This window comes from Trachurus japonicus, chromosome 12 (assembly GCF_045865225.1).
Source record: "Trachurus japonicus isolate A0001 chromosome 12, Traja_1.0".
NCBI lineage: Eukaryota > Metazoa > Chordata > Actinopteri > Carangiformes > Carangidae > Trachurus > Trachurus japonicus.
Genome location: NC_140918.1, coordinates 1,777,593 through 1,791,513, shown reverse-complemented (window position 1 = coordinate 1,791,513; position 13,921 = coordinate 1,777,593). Strand labels below are relative to the sequence as shown.

At 39.1% G+C, this 13,921-nt stretch overlaps 2 protein-coding genes across 2 annotated transcripts in view; one reads left to right on the top strand and one right to left on the bottom strand.

Annotated features, from left to right (window-relative positions):
• Positions 1–927: 927 nt before the first annotated feature.
• grk5 (G protein-coupled receptor kinase 5) overlaps positions 928–13,921 on the top strand; it is a 33,392-nt gene continuing 20,398 nt past the window's right edge. The window contains exons 1-7 of the mRNA XM_085794286.1: positions 928–997; positions 3,361–3,450; positions 8,014–8,126; positions 9,855–9,932; positions 10,474–10,571; positions 11,432–11,524; positions 11,740–11,803. Coding sequence (XP_085650412.1) covers positions 946–997; positions 3,361–3,450; positions 8,014–8,126; positions 9,855–9,932; positions 10,474–10,571; positions 11,432–11,524; positions 11,740–11,803 — 588 coding nt within the window. The 5' untranslated portion in view covers positions 928–945. The remainder of the gene's footprint in view (positions 998–3,360; positions 3,451–8,013; positions 8,127–9,854; positions 9,933–10,473; positions 10,572–11,431; positions 11,525–11,739; positions 11,804–13,921) is intronic.
• LOC146976780 (general transcription factor II-I repeat domain-containing protein 2A-like) lies at positions 4,102–6,202 on the bottom strand. The gene is made up of 2 exons (XM_085792565.1): positions 4,369–6,202; positions 4,102–4,232 (listed from the first exon to the last, which is right to left on the bottom strand). The coding sequence occupies exons 1-2, from the start codon at positions 6,183–6,185 to the stop codon at positions 4,226–4,228; spliced, it is 1,824 nt and encodes a 607-aa protein (XP_085648691.1). The 5' UTR covers positions 6,186–6,202; the 3' UTR covers positions 4,102–4,225.

The following is a 13,921-nucleotide window of genomic DNA, read 5'->3' as shown; positions in this document are numbered from 1 at the left end:
ATAGATAGATAGATAGATAGATAGATAGATAGATAGATAGATAGATAGATAGATAGATAGATGTAGTAAACTGATCCCAAATTTTGGAGAGAAAAAAATCTGTTTAATGGTAGAAAGAAAAAAATTACAAAGAGGAATAGAGTTTAAAAAATATATATATAATAAAAAAACATGACAAACTTGCTTAACAGAAAAATCAACACACCTGGTAGAAAAAAAAGAATTATAAAATAAAATAGAAAATGTCAATATGCAGTAAATAATGTGCAAAGTTGACATCCATACCTATGGAGTTAATCGAACAGAGTAGGTTTTGCATTAAAATAAAATAAAATAAAATAAAAAGATTTGAGAGCAAAAGTATCAATATTGCAATAAAAAAAGTCAGACGAGTTTTTTGCAAGTCAAAAAGGTTTAAAAGTTCCTTTGCAAGCTGTGACTCCGATCGAGACTGGCCAGTAGAGATGTGTCTTACACTTTTCAGCAAAAAGACTTGCAAACAAAACTTTTGATTTGGATTTTTCACTCATTTTAAACTTGCAATAAAACATTTTTGGATTGCAATGTTGATACTTTTGCTCCCAAATCTTTTTCTTTCTTGATTGCAAAACCTACCTGCTGTGTTAGAAAACAGATGTTACCTCATCCAGAAAAGGTCATGCAACCTGTTTCTGTGATGTGGGCGTGTCCCTGTGGGCGGAGCCGAGACACAACAAGTCACAAGAAGAGCAAACACCCGCATCTCCATTCATTAGTGAGTGACAGGGAGCGCAGGCTAGTCACACCGACTCTATGACATATCTACTACCGCTGCTTTCTGTCTATCTGTCTGTTTGTGTGTTTGTGCTGCATGACCTCTGACCTGCAGCAGTCAGTGCATGACGACTGGACCGGACCGGACTGAACTTTACTGTCTGCTGCTTTGGAACAATTAAACACTTCTCCATGGAGATAGAAAGCATGGTGGCCAACAGCGCTCTGGTTAAAGCCAGGGAAGGTAAGAGATCTAATCTATATTTCTCTCAAATCTAATTTATATCAGAAATATGTTTATATAGCTATCTCCAAGACTAACTCATCTCTGGCCTCGTCTCTTCTCTGAGGCCGTGATTGAATAAGAAGCAGCAGGATGAGCTGCCTGTCATCATCACACTGCAAAAACCCAAAATCTTTCCAAGAATATTTGTCTTATTTCTTGTCAAAATGTCTTATTTCTAGTCAAAACTAATCTCTTTCCACTTAAAATAAGACTCATCACCTAAAAATTAACTTGTTTTTAGATCATTTTCACTTGTTTCAAACTAATTTTCACTTGAAATAAGTAGAAAAATCTGCCAGTGAAAGCAGGTTTTTTGTGCTTGTAATAAGAAAGAAAAACTTGCCCCATTATCACATTATTTCTAGTGAAAATCTGCTTGAAAGAAGTAAGGTGTCTAAAAACAAGCTGCTTTTTATGTGATGAGTCTTATTTTAAGTAGAATGAGATTTGTTTTGACTAGAAATGAGACATTTTGACTAGAAATAAGACAAATATTCTTGGAAAGATTTTTGCAGTGCATGTCATCATTAACCTGTTGTTATATTTAGATCAAACACAAACACAACTCCACTTTGACATGTCGTTTTAGACGTTTTGTTTGGAAAAAAAAGAATGCTGTGAATATTTTCCGTCCATTATGTAATTCCTGCTGTGAGGATGGATGCCATGTATAGGTGGCGTCGTGTGGTGTTGTGTTGTGTTGTGGTTGGGTAATCTGAGGACGAACACTTCCCCAAACACTGAGGTGTTGACAGATGAGGAAACTGATAAGAAACGCTCAGTTGGCTCCTCTGGCTTTTAGTTTAAGACTCTTTTATGAATCCACGACACTGCACTGCAAAAACTCAAAAACGTACCAAGAATATTTGTCTTATTTCTAGTCAAAATGTCATTTCTAGTCAAAACAAATCTCATTCTACTTAAAATAAGACTCATCACATTAAAAAGCAGCTTGTTTGCAGACACTTTTTACTTCTTTAAAGGATATTTTCACTTGAAATAAGTAGAAAAGTCTGATAGTGGAGCAAGTTTTTCTTTCTGCTTTCACTGGCAGATTTTTCTAAGTGAAAATTTGTTTGAAACAAATGAAAATTATCTAAAAACAAATTCATTTTTAGGTGATGATTCTTATTTTGAGTGAAAAGAGTTTAGTTTTGACTAGAAATTAGACGTTGTGACAAGAAATAAGACAAATATTCTTGGAAAGATTTTGAGTTTTTGCAGTGTGGTTTTATCACATTTATTTAAAAAGAATAGTAAAAGAACGACTAGGCTGAAAAGTACTAGTTACTTTCAGGTCTTTTTCTAAAATCCTATTGGACACAAGCTGTGTTTGTCTGTGAAGGAAACCCTAACCCCTAAAAGCAGCACATCAGTGCAGCTGCTTTCAAAGAGTTCATTCTCACTAACAAGAGTTAAAAGCTCCTTACATTCATTTACAAACAATTAGAGTCATTCATTGATGTGAAGAATAAGACATTTACTCTGACTCTTACTTTGACTGAAAGTACATTTAAAAGCATGTACTTTTGGATACTTGAGTACCTTTAAAAGCAAGTACTTTTTTACTCTTACTTGAGTAACATGTCGACTGAGCTACTTTTACTTGTAACGGAGTAAATGTTGACCAGTACACTGCAAAAATTCAAAATCTTACCAAGAATATTTGTCTTATTTCTAGTCAAAATGTCGTTTCTAGTCAAAATAAATCTCACTCTACTTAAAATAAGACTCATCACATTTAAAAAGTAGCTTGTTTTCAGAGACTTTTTTTTACTTTTTTCAAGCAAATGTTCCACTTTAAATAAGTAGAAAAATCTGACAGTGGATCAAGTTTTTCTTTCTTATTATACGAGCACAAAAAACTTGCTTTCACTGGCAGATTTTTCTACTTATTTCAATTGAAAATTAGTTTGAAACAAGTGAAAATGATCTAAAAACAAGTTCATTTTTAGGTAATGAGTCTTATTTTAAATGGAAAGAGATTAGTTATGACTAGAAATGAGACATTTTGACAAGAAAGAAGACAAATATTCTTGGAAAGATTTTGAGTTTTTGCAGTGCAGCAACAGCAACGAGGCTATTTACGTCTGAAAGTAAGTTGCAGAGTGAAATGCGGTCCCACAGGCTTTACTTACCTGTTCCCAGAGCTATTAATAGACCTTCCACTGTAGTCAGGCTACTATTGTCTGAAACCTGACGGGCCAGACGTGCACGTATACATGTGCATGTGAGACAGGCGGCTGCTGACAGACGTGTTGACGGTCTTTCATCATCACTCACGGTTGTGTCTTATTATCATCCCTGTGTGTCTGTTGCAGGCGGCGGCAGCAAAGGCCGCAGCTGGAAGTGGAAAGACATGCTCCGCTTCCCGCACATCAGCCAGTGTGTGGACCTGGCCATGAACATAGGTGTGTGTGTGTGATTTAACATTTAAAGGGATACGCCAAAATTTTTTTTACATGTCTTGCCTCACTCCCGAGTCCATGACCAGCAGATAGACACCATCCTTTAGACCAGGGGTGTCAAACTCATTTTCACCGAGGGCCACATCAGCATAATGGCTGTCCTCAAAGGGCCAGATGTAACTTAAAAATGTAACTACATGTAACTGAATGTAATGTAAAGTAAATGTAACTACTCCTTAATGTTAAATAACTCTGAATTTATTACTTATTCAAGTTATATCAGTTCTTGCACATTACAGTTGCATAGAAAAAAATGTTTGCTTGTTGCTCTGTTACAACATAAATCCTTTTGTTAGCTTATGAAATCCACATAACTCCATCAATCATGGATCAAACTATCCAAGTGAATAAAAAAAAAAACATAATAAATAACGTAACCCATTAAAATGGGATTAATTACTGTTAAATCAACAATTGTGAGCTGCTAAGAACATGTATGACAGATGTACAGTAGCATTTAAAAAAAAAAGGCTGAACACAGCCTTGCATCCAACTGATAGTTTGATTACAATAATTTGTCTGCATACACACATAAAACCTGCAAACACTAAATAATTGCAATGGCAGCTACACATAAATAATATGTAATCAACTAAAAATAACAAAATAAAGGTTGACTCAGTTGACAACTATATTGGTCAAGTTTTTAGGTTTTTGAAGAGGAGATGCTGCCTGTCCTTGAACACACCAAGTGGATCCCCTCTCTACCATCCATTGATCATGTTCTGAAAATAACAAACACAAAACAAAATGCAAGCACAATCATTAAATTGCACACAGAGTATAACTATTCTTCTTCTTTGTTGAATTACATTTTATTATATTCTAATTAAGTTTCTTTCTTTTTTTTTAAATGCTTACCTGTGTGTTTTCTGACTAGATGTCTGACACCGTTTTCCCTTTACCAGTGTGTCAATGTCTGGTTTTAGGTCCTGTGCTGTGGCAATCCGTAGAACAGCATGGAGGTTGTCATCAGTGAGGCGTGATCTGTGCTTGTTTTTGTTCAGATTCATTATGGAAAACATCTGCTCGCACAGATAGGTGCTCCCAAACATGGACAGAACACGGGCAGCATGACGTCGAAGCTGTGGCATCAAATCAGGGGGCAGCAGACGGTAAAAGTCCTGGATTGCAGCATCCTGGAACTTTGCTCTCAGGCCACTGTTGCTTTGAAGCTCAATTAACTCCATCTGAAGGTGTTGGGGTGCAGTGCAGATGTCAGTGGTAAAAGGACTGGCAAAGATGTCAAAGCCAGACTGCTGTACTCTGAAGTCAGAGAAGCGCCGATCAAACTCAGTCTGTAACCGGCTCAGTTTGGTAGCCAACTGAGTGCATGAAAAAGTCTCGGGAAATGAGGCTGACATGCTCTGACAAACGGGAAAGTGGGCAAGATTGTCCTGTTTCACTTGGCACATCCATAGGTCCAGTTTACGCTGGAAAGCCGTGATCGTGTCGGACATCTGCGTGATGACTTGTTTGCGTCCCTGCAGCTTCTGATTCAGTTGGGCGAGATGCTCTGTTATGTCACACAACACAGCAAAGTCACACAGCCACTTTGGATCTGTCAGTTCAGACAAGGGTTTTCCTTTACTCTGCATAAAAAGAGCAATGTCTTCCCTGAGCTCAAAAAATCGCTTGAGGACTTTGCTCCTACTCAGCCACCGCACTTCTGTATGGTATGGCACATCCCCGTGCTCCGAGCCCATCTCCTGCAAAAACAGCTGGAACTGACGGTGATTGAGGCCTCGCGCCCGAATGAAGTTCACTGTTTTCATGACTGTGGTCACTATGCCATCCATCCCCAGCACCTTCCCACACAAAGCTTCTTGATGGATAATGCAATGATATGTTATCAGAGGCATGTGGCAGTTCATTTTTTGCATTTTCCCCTTCATTAGTCCAACCAAGCCCACTTTTCCTCCACACATTGCCGGTGCACCGTCTGTAGTTAATCCCACCAAGTTTTCCCAGGGCAATGCATTTTTACTTACGGACTTCTCCACCGCATCAAAAATGTCCTGTCCCGTCGTGGTCCCATGCAGTGCAGCTACATCCAACAGCTCCTCAGTGACAGAGAGATCCGACTTCACGCCTCTAATAAAAATTGATAACTGTGCTGTATCCCTGTTATCTGTGCTTTCATCAACAGCTAATGAAAAAGCTGTGTAGCTGCGTGTCTCCTCGGCCAGCTGTGTTGCAAGATTTTCTGCTAGTTCCTCAATTCGGTCCGCGATGGTGTTTCTTGATAAACTGACATTTTTAAAAGTCTGTAACTGGTCGGGACACACCTGCTCACAGACCTTCAGCATGCACTGCTTCAAAAACGCTCCTTCTGAAAAAGACTTGGAAGCGTGGGCGATTTCTTCAGCCACAATAAAGCTAGCTTTCACTGCCGCATTGTTTTTGGCTGTGGATTTCGTGAACACACTCTGCTGCGACCGCAGTTTGCCTTTTAATACTTCGGCAATTTGTTGCTTTTCTTGAAGGCTAGCTTTGCCGTACTTAGCGCCGTGTTTGGTGTCAAAATGCCTACGCAGATTGTACTCCTTGACAACCGACACCGCCTCATAACACAAAAGACATACCGGTTTTTCTCCTTGGAGCACAAACAAGTACTCGCCTTCCCATCTTTCTTGAAACAGTCTTCCGTCTGCATCAACTTTTCGCTTCCGGGACATTGTAGGATCATTATTTATTTCTCAATTCCACTCGTTAGCATTGATGCGGAAACGCTGCCGCGTAGTGGCGGTGAGCCGTCACTTCGCGGGTATCATAGTCGACAGGCATTGTGGGAAATGTAGTTTTTGGTCAAAGCACGCTTTTGACCTATTTATTTTTAGACACTCAGACCTTTTAACCTCCCGCGGGCCACATAAAATGATGCCATATCGCCCGTAATTAGCTTAGCTCAAACACTGGAAGTGTATGGGTAGTGTTAGCCTGCCTCCACCTAAAGTCGCTAATGAGCTTAGCTCAAACACTGGAAGTGTATGGGTAGTGTTAGCCTGCCTCCACCTAAAGTCGCTAATTAGCTTAGCTCAAACACTGGAAGTGTATAGGTAGTCTTAGCCTGCCTCCTACCTGAAGTCGCTAATTAGCTTAGCTCAAATACTGGAAGTGTATGGGTAGTGTTAGCCTGCCTCCACCTAAAGTCGCTAATTAGCTTAGCTCAAACACTAAGTGTATGGGTAGTGTTAGCCTGCCTCCACCTAAAGTCGCTAATTAGCTTAGCTCAAACACTAAGTGTATGGGTAGTGTTAGCCTGCCTCCACCTAAAGTCGCTAATTAGCTTAGCTCAAACACTAAGTGTATGGGTAGTGTTAGCCTGCCTCCACCTAAAGTCGCTAATTAGCTTAGCTCAAACACTAAGTGTATAGGTAGTGTTAGCCTGCCTCCACCTAAAGTCATCAGAGAAACTCTTCAGCAACTCTAAACGGAAACCGGCGGCCGATCTTCGTCTCAGAGCTGACAAAACTCTCTGGTAAGGCATCTTGAGCGGTCAAATGCCGCTAACGGGACGAGATCGGTCAAAACGGAGGGTTCAAGCAAAGACGCTTTATTTTGGTTCAAGCTAGCTACATCGAGGGTAGGTTAGCTTCCTGTTTCAAAGTAAAAGCACAAATTCTATCCTCATGGTTTTCTGTATGTAAAGGGCAACGGGTGTTTTATTTTGTGAAAGTAACTGGAAGTGCGTTGGTCACAACGGCTAGCTTGAGTAGCGCCGAATTCGTCCCAACAAAATTGTAAACAGCTGGTATTCAGACAAATTAACGACACACTGCTGATCTAAACGGCTACTTTCTCACCTAAACATGTTTGAAATGTGGATAAAGTGATATGTTTACAGAGTTTAGAGCTAAAATGATACATACGGCGATACGGCTCTATCTCCCTTGTTACTGCACGCACAGTCAAAAGGATGGTGCTGGTCATGGACTCGGGAGTGAGGCAAGACACGAAGAAAAATGTTGGCGTATCCCTTTAAAAGCTAAGTTTGACGCTGCAAAAGCCTTTACAGGGCAATTTTTTAGTCAAAATGTCATGTCTAGTCAAAACAAATCTCATTATGATTAAAATAAGACTTCTCACATAAAAAAGTAACTTGTTTCACTTTTGTTGACACTTTTTTCTTCTTTCAAGTATATTTTCACTTGAAATATGTAGAAGAATTTGCACAAGCACAAAAAACTTGCTTTCACGGGAAGGCTTTTCTACTTATTTCAAGTGACAATTTGTTTGAAACAAGCGAAAATTTTCTAAAAACAAGTACATTTTTAGGTGGTGAGTCTTATTTTAAGTGGAAAGAGATTAGTTTTGACAAGAAATGAGACATTTTGACAAGAAATAAGACAAATCCATCTGAGTTTTTGCAGCGTAGATATCTGTAATGACGAGGCAAAACTGAATTACAGAGATCTGCAACACGTCTCCAGTGGCTGTTAAATGTTAAAATGTCTCACCATAGTTTGTCTTGTGTTTTCTACATCGTGGTCGCTCTTCCTTCAGAGCGCGACTACCACAGTCTGTGTGTGACGCAGCCCATCGGCAGGAAACTCTTCCAGCTCTTCTGCCGGAGTCGTCCACACCTGCAGAACTACATTTCCCTCCAGGACGCTTTGGTAGGACTGAAAACTGACAATATCATTTTTACCACAAGAAATATAGAAAGTGAAAAAAAAAAGGGAAGGTACAGTAAATTATTAGAAGAAGTTTAGTGACAGAATAAGGAGGGGCTGACTTCTGTGTAGTGGACCGTACATACATATTTAAATTTCTGTGTATATAATATATTTTGGCTCTTACCTGTGTTTTATTCTTTAATGTTATTGATCTATGTTTTCTTGCCTTCTTGCCTTGACTTATTCTTTTAAAGGGACACCGAGGAGTTTTCTTTTGGTTATAAAAGAGTCTCATATTAATGTGGATGAATCTACGTTACCACTTATTAATGGGTCCATTTTCAGATAAATATATTGTTTTGTCTTTATCGTTATTTTGACTCGGGGACTGTGCACAAAAATTCCTATTGTAGATTTAGACTTAGATACTTTATTGTCATTGTCATAATAACAGTTTTAAATAATGAGATATCGTTTAGAGCAGCTTTACTGAGGCAGAACTCGTGCAAACAGTGCATAGCCTATTACCCAGCTTATCTGTGCACAAAATGGCAAAATAAACTTCTTGAATCTTGAATCTAGTGGTCTCACACCGTCCTGGTAAACTACTGTTTATAGGAAATTTGTAAATCTGACGCTTCACAGTTAAAGGTCTCATGTTTTACACTTCTACTGTCTTTTATTTTGAAGGGCTGATCCATGAGATCAGTGTACGTAGTTTTCCATCTGGAGTTTTAGTAACAACAGGTTGGTGTCAGCCAATCAGAAGAGAGGAGGAGGCTGTTTGAGACTGTTTTCTTAAGTGATCCGATAAAAACAGAGCAGATTTTCAGAATAAAACACTCAGAGAAACTAAAAATCCTGCAAAGTTGTTGGACGGTGGCTGTTTGGTATAAACATTGACCTTTGTACTGACCTGAACAACCAAAACAAAGTGAAAGGGATAATAAAGAACAGACTTGTTTCTTTGCAGTAATCATGGCTGCTGCATATTTAAAGGGATAGTTCACCCAAAATTCAAATTTCACTCATTATCTCCTCCCCCTCATGTGGACTAAAGGCTGGGAGAAGTTTCAGAGTCCTCCGTGGCTTCTCTGAGTTACAGGGGGTCTCGGCGTAGCAGTGCATGTCCATATAACGGTTGCAAATGGATACCAACTGTCTTCGTAACAAAAAGACACACCAAAAAACATCCAAATACCTCCATGCTGCTCGTCTGTAATGTCCGTCTTGTATTGAAGCCCCGACATGAGAAATTGTTCTGAAAAAAATTCTATATTATAAAAAGTCTATATTTCAAGCTTGTTTTGTAGCGGATGCTTCCAGTGTCTCAGTTCACTGCTCTTCTGTGTCAGTGCAAATCTCGCGTGATTTGCACTGACACAGGAACAATTTCTCATGTCGGGGCTTCAATACAAGAGGGACATTACAGACGAGCAGCATGGAGGTATTTGGATGTTTTTTGGTGTGTCTTTTTGTTACGAAGAAAGTTGGTATCCATTGACGACCATTATATGGACATGCAGTGCTGCACGGAGCCCCGCTGTAACTCAGAGAAGCCACGGAGGACTCTGAAACTTCTCCCAGCCCTTAGTCCACATGAGGGGGAGGAGATAATGAGTGAAATTTGAATTTTGGGTGAACTATCCCTTTGACAGAAAGTCCTTTAACACGCAGCTCGTTGTGCAGGAAAACCTCACGTCTCCGTTTCCTCTTTGTCTCCTTCAGGACACGTTTGAGACCAAGTCGGACGAGGAGCGCAGAGACTTCGGCTTCACCATCATTCAGAAATTCTTCAGGCATCAGGTCTGAAAACCACACGCACACACACACACACACACACACACACACACAGATACACACACACACACACACACACACTGCAAAAACTCAAAATCTTACCAAGAATATTTGTCTTATTTCTAGTCAAAACAAATCTCATTCTACTTAAAATAAGACTCATCACATTAAAAGTAGATTGTTTTTAGACACTTTTTACTTCTTTCAAGCAGATTTTCACTTGAAATCATAGTAGATAGTGGAGCAAGTTTTTCTTCCTTATTACAAGCATAAAAAACTTGCTTTCACTGGCAGATTTTTCTACTTATTTCAGGTGAAAATTAGTTTGAAACAAGTGAAAATGATCTGAAAACAAGTTCATTTTTGGGTGATGAGTCTTATTTTAAGTAGAAAGAGGTTAGTTTTGACCAGAAATGAGACATTTTCACAAGAAATAAGACAAATATTCTTTGAAAGATTTTGAGTTTTTGCAGTGCACACACACACGCCTCTTCACTAGTAATAAATAAATGCAGTGATTAAAACCCTTGATGTGTGTGTGTCTCAGTCCTATCAGTGTGTCTCTGTGGTGCAGAGACATGAACAGAGCTGCGTCCAGAGTCTGCAGGTCGATCCCTGTGGCGACGTCTTCTACGACTGCAGACGGTAAGTCCACACCGGGCTGGTCGCCATGACAACACTTCAGTAGGCTAGTCGATACCAACACCAGTGGATTGACACGATTCTCGATTCTCATTCAATACCACGATTAAAAACAAAACACAAAAACAGAACCTATGTACTTCTAAATTCACTACTTTATTAAAACGTTCAAATATTTAAAGGGATAGTTCAACACTTTGGCAAACTGGCCCATTGCCATAATCCCTATAGTCATAGCAGTAGGTTTGTTACCTTTAATTGTCGAGCAGAGCCGTTAGCTGCTCAGAGCTACGCTACGGAGGCTCATTATGGGATTTCTTGGTTTCCCTCATCATCAAACTCATCAAACACACAATCCAACAACTCCACAACGCTCTGGTGGACAAGTTGTGAGCTGCACATTCACCACGCTATGAGATAATAACACAACGTTACCACACAGAGTTGTTTTAGAGGGAAATTCATGCAAAACCACTGATGCTCGTTGCCTTCAGGGACAGTTTTTCATCATCAGTCTCTGTATTTCCCTCTAAAACAACTCTGTGTGGTAACGTTGTGTTATTATCTCATAGTGTGGTGAATGTGCAGCTCACAACTTGTCCACCAGAGCGTTGTGGAGTTGTTGGATTGTGTATTTGATAAGTTTAATGAGGGAAACCAAAGAAATCCCATAATGAGCCTCCGTAGCGTAGCTCTGAGCAGCTCACGGCTCTGCTCCGCCGTTCTAAAAACAGCTTGCACCGACAATTAAAGGTAACGAACCTGCTGCTATGACTATAGGGATGATGGCAATGGGCCAATTTGACTAAATGTTGAACTATCCCTTTAAGCACTCAAGTTGTACATCCCATCTCTCTCTCTAGAGACCTAGATGAGTACCTCAGCGGTGAACCCTTCATCCAGTACCAGGACAGCATGTTCTTTGACCGGTTTCTGCAGTGGAAGATGTTGGAGAGGTCAGTGTGTGTGTGTGTGTGTGTGTGTGTGTGTGTGTGTGTGTGTGTGTGTTGTGATGACGTGTGACAGATCAGGTTTATCTACTTGTGCTGGATTCACTCGGCTGCGTTCACCGTTGGCTCGGAGCCACAGAGTTGTATTGGAAAAAATTTATTTGAGAATGAAAACAAAGTGTTTGTTTCTTTTCTTTTCTTTTCTTTTCTTTTCCTTGCAGGCAGCCGATCACCAAGACGATGTTCAGACAGTACCGGCTGCTGGGGAAAGGAGGGTTTGGAGAGGTGAGACTCACACAACCACACATGTTGTAACAATTAATCAGACAATAATCGATTATTAAATTAATCGTGAACTATTTTGATAATCTAATAATCAGTTTGAGTCGTTTAAGGGAGGAAAAAAAGTCCAGATTCTCTGATTTCAGCTTCTTCAATGTGAATATTTCTAGTTTCTTTGTTCTTTTATCACAATAAACTGAGTCTCTCTTTAGTTTGTGGACAAAACAAGACATTTGAGGATGATGTCGTCTGGTGGTTTGAGAAACACTGATTGATGTTTTTCAACATTTTCTAACATTTTATTGACCAAACAACTAATCGATTAATCGTTTAAATAATCGACAGATTCACTTTTACTGAAAACATGACTCTCTTTCTCCAAGAGCAAACAGTCTTTACAATCGAGGCTGACAACAGCCAAAGTTTTTTTTGGTCGTCCAAGAACACTGCAAAAACTCTACATCTTTCCAAGAATATTTGTCTTATTTCTTGTCAAAACGTCTCATTTCTAGTCAAAACTAATCTCTTTCCAACTCATCACCTAAAAATTAACTTTTTAGATAATTTTCACTTGTTTCAAACTAATTTTCACTTGTAATAAGTAGAAAAATCTGCCAGTGAAGCAAGTTTTTTGTGCTTGTAATAAGGAAGAAAAACTTGCTCCACTATCAGATTTTTCTATTTCAAGTGAAAATCAGCTTGAAAGAAGTAAAAAGTGTCTAAAAACAAGCAACTTTTTATGTGATTTTACATATAATGAGATTTGTTTTGACTAGAAATGACATTTTGGATAGAAATAAGACAAATATTCTTGGTAAGATTTTTAAGTTTTTGCAGTGAACCTGATATTCTTTTCTTTTTTTTCATGTATCAGCTTTAAATTAAATCTTCGTACTTAACTTCATGACAGTATGGAGCACTTATAGCTTTGTAAGAAAAAAGTGCTAGATCTTTCTCCGACTACCCTGAAGAGACGGTGAGAAAGAGGTTTTTAAACTTTTTTTTAAAAACTGAAATCTCACACATTAGTGGGGTCACTCAGAAAGGTTTCTTGTTCTCAATCGTTAGTTGCAGCTCTAGTCTGTTTTCTTTTGAAAGGAGCTGTATAAATTAGAGTTATATTTATACACAGCCTGTCCCAAAAAAGTCACAAACTCTAATATTTCGTTGCACGGCCTTTAGCTTTCATTACAGAATGCATTCACTGTTGCATCATTTCAATTTATTTATTTATTTCGATTTCGATTATGATGAAGATTTTATTCTGTGGGCAATGAGGGTGGGACTAAATAAGCTTTAGCTTCTCCCGCTTTCCCTTTCGGCCATGTATATTGTTTTATTTGAACTAAGATGAAGTGTGATGATGATGATTTAATTGACATGCCCGAAATAAACAAATAAATGAACAAATAAATAAATAAATAATCCAATGGGAGGCTCTGATCTGTTATCTTAGTTAAATCCAAGTGGCCACTTTGTTTTTGGACGAGCACTAGTGTATTAATCTAAGAATCAGCTCAGGCCACAGAATTATAAAAATACACTTCATTATCTCATCTCTATCTCAGCATCAACGATCCAGGACAGTTTTAGATGAATCTTCCCCCATGTAGCCGTAGCGTACCGTAGATATGAGACGGACGTAGCCTATCGTCGACTATCGTTGCTCTAGAAACTCAGGTTCAAACCGCCATCACAGATCAAAACCCAGATGAAACCTGGGAAGTTAAATGATCTGCACAGCTTCAGCCACAGCTACAGCTACATACCATCACAGCCTCATTTCATTTCCCTGTCTTCAGTTTCATGGTGTCTTGGTCTCACACACACACACACACACACATTTCCAAACTGACTGAATTACAACCTGTACAACAGACTGACACTCGTTTCCTCGTAGCTCTGTAAACAAGGAAGAAGACATGAGCTGGAAAAACCCAATCACATCAATAATATATTACAGTCTTATAGTTTACTGAATGAATCTTCATGGGATAGTTTTTTTAAGAAAAAAAAAAGTCAAAATTCTCTGATTCCAGCTTCTTAAAGGGATGCGCCAACATTTCTTTTTTCGTGTCTTGCCTCACTCCCGAGTCCATGACCAGCAGATAGACACCATCC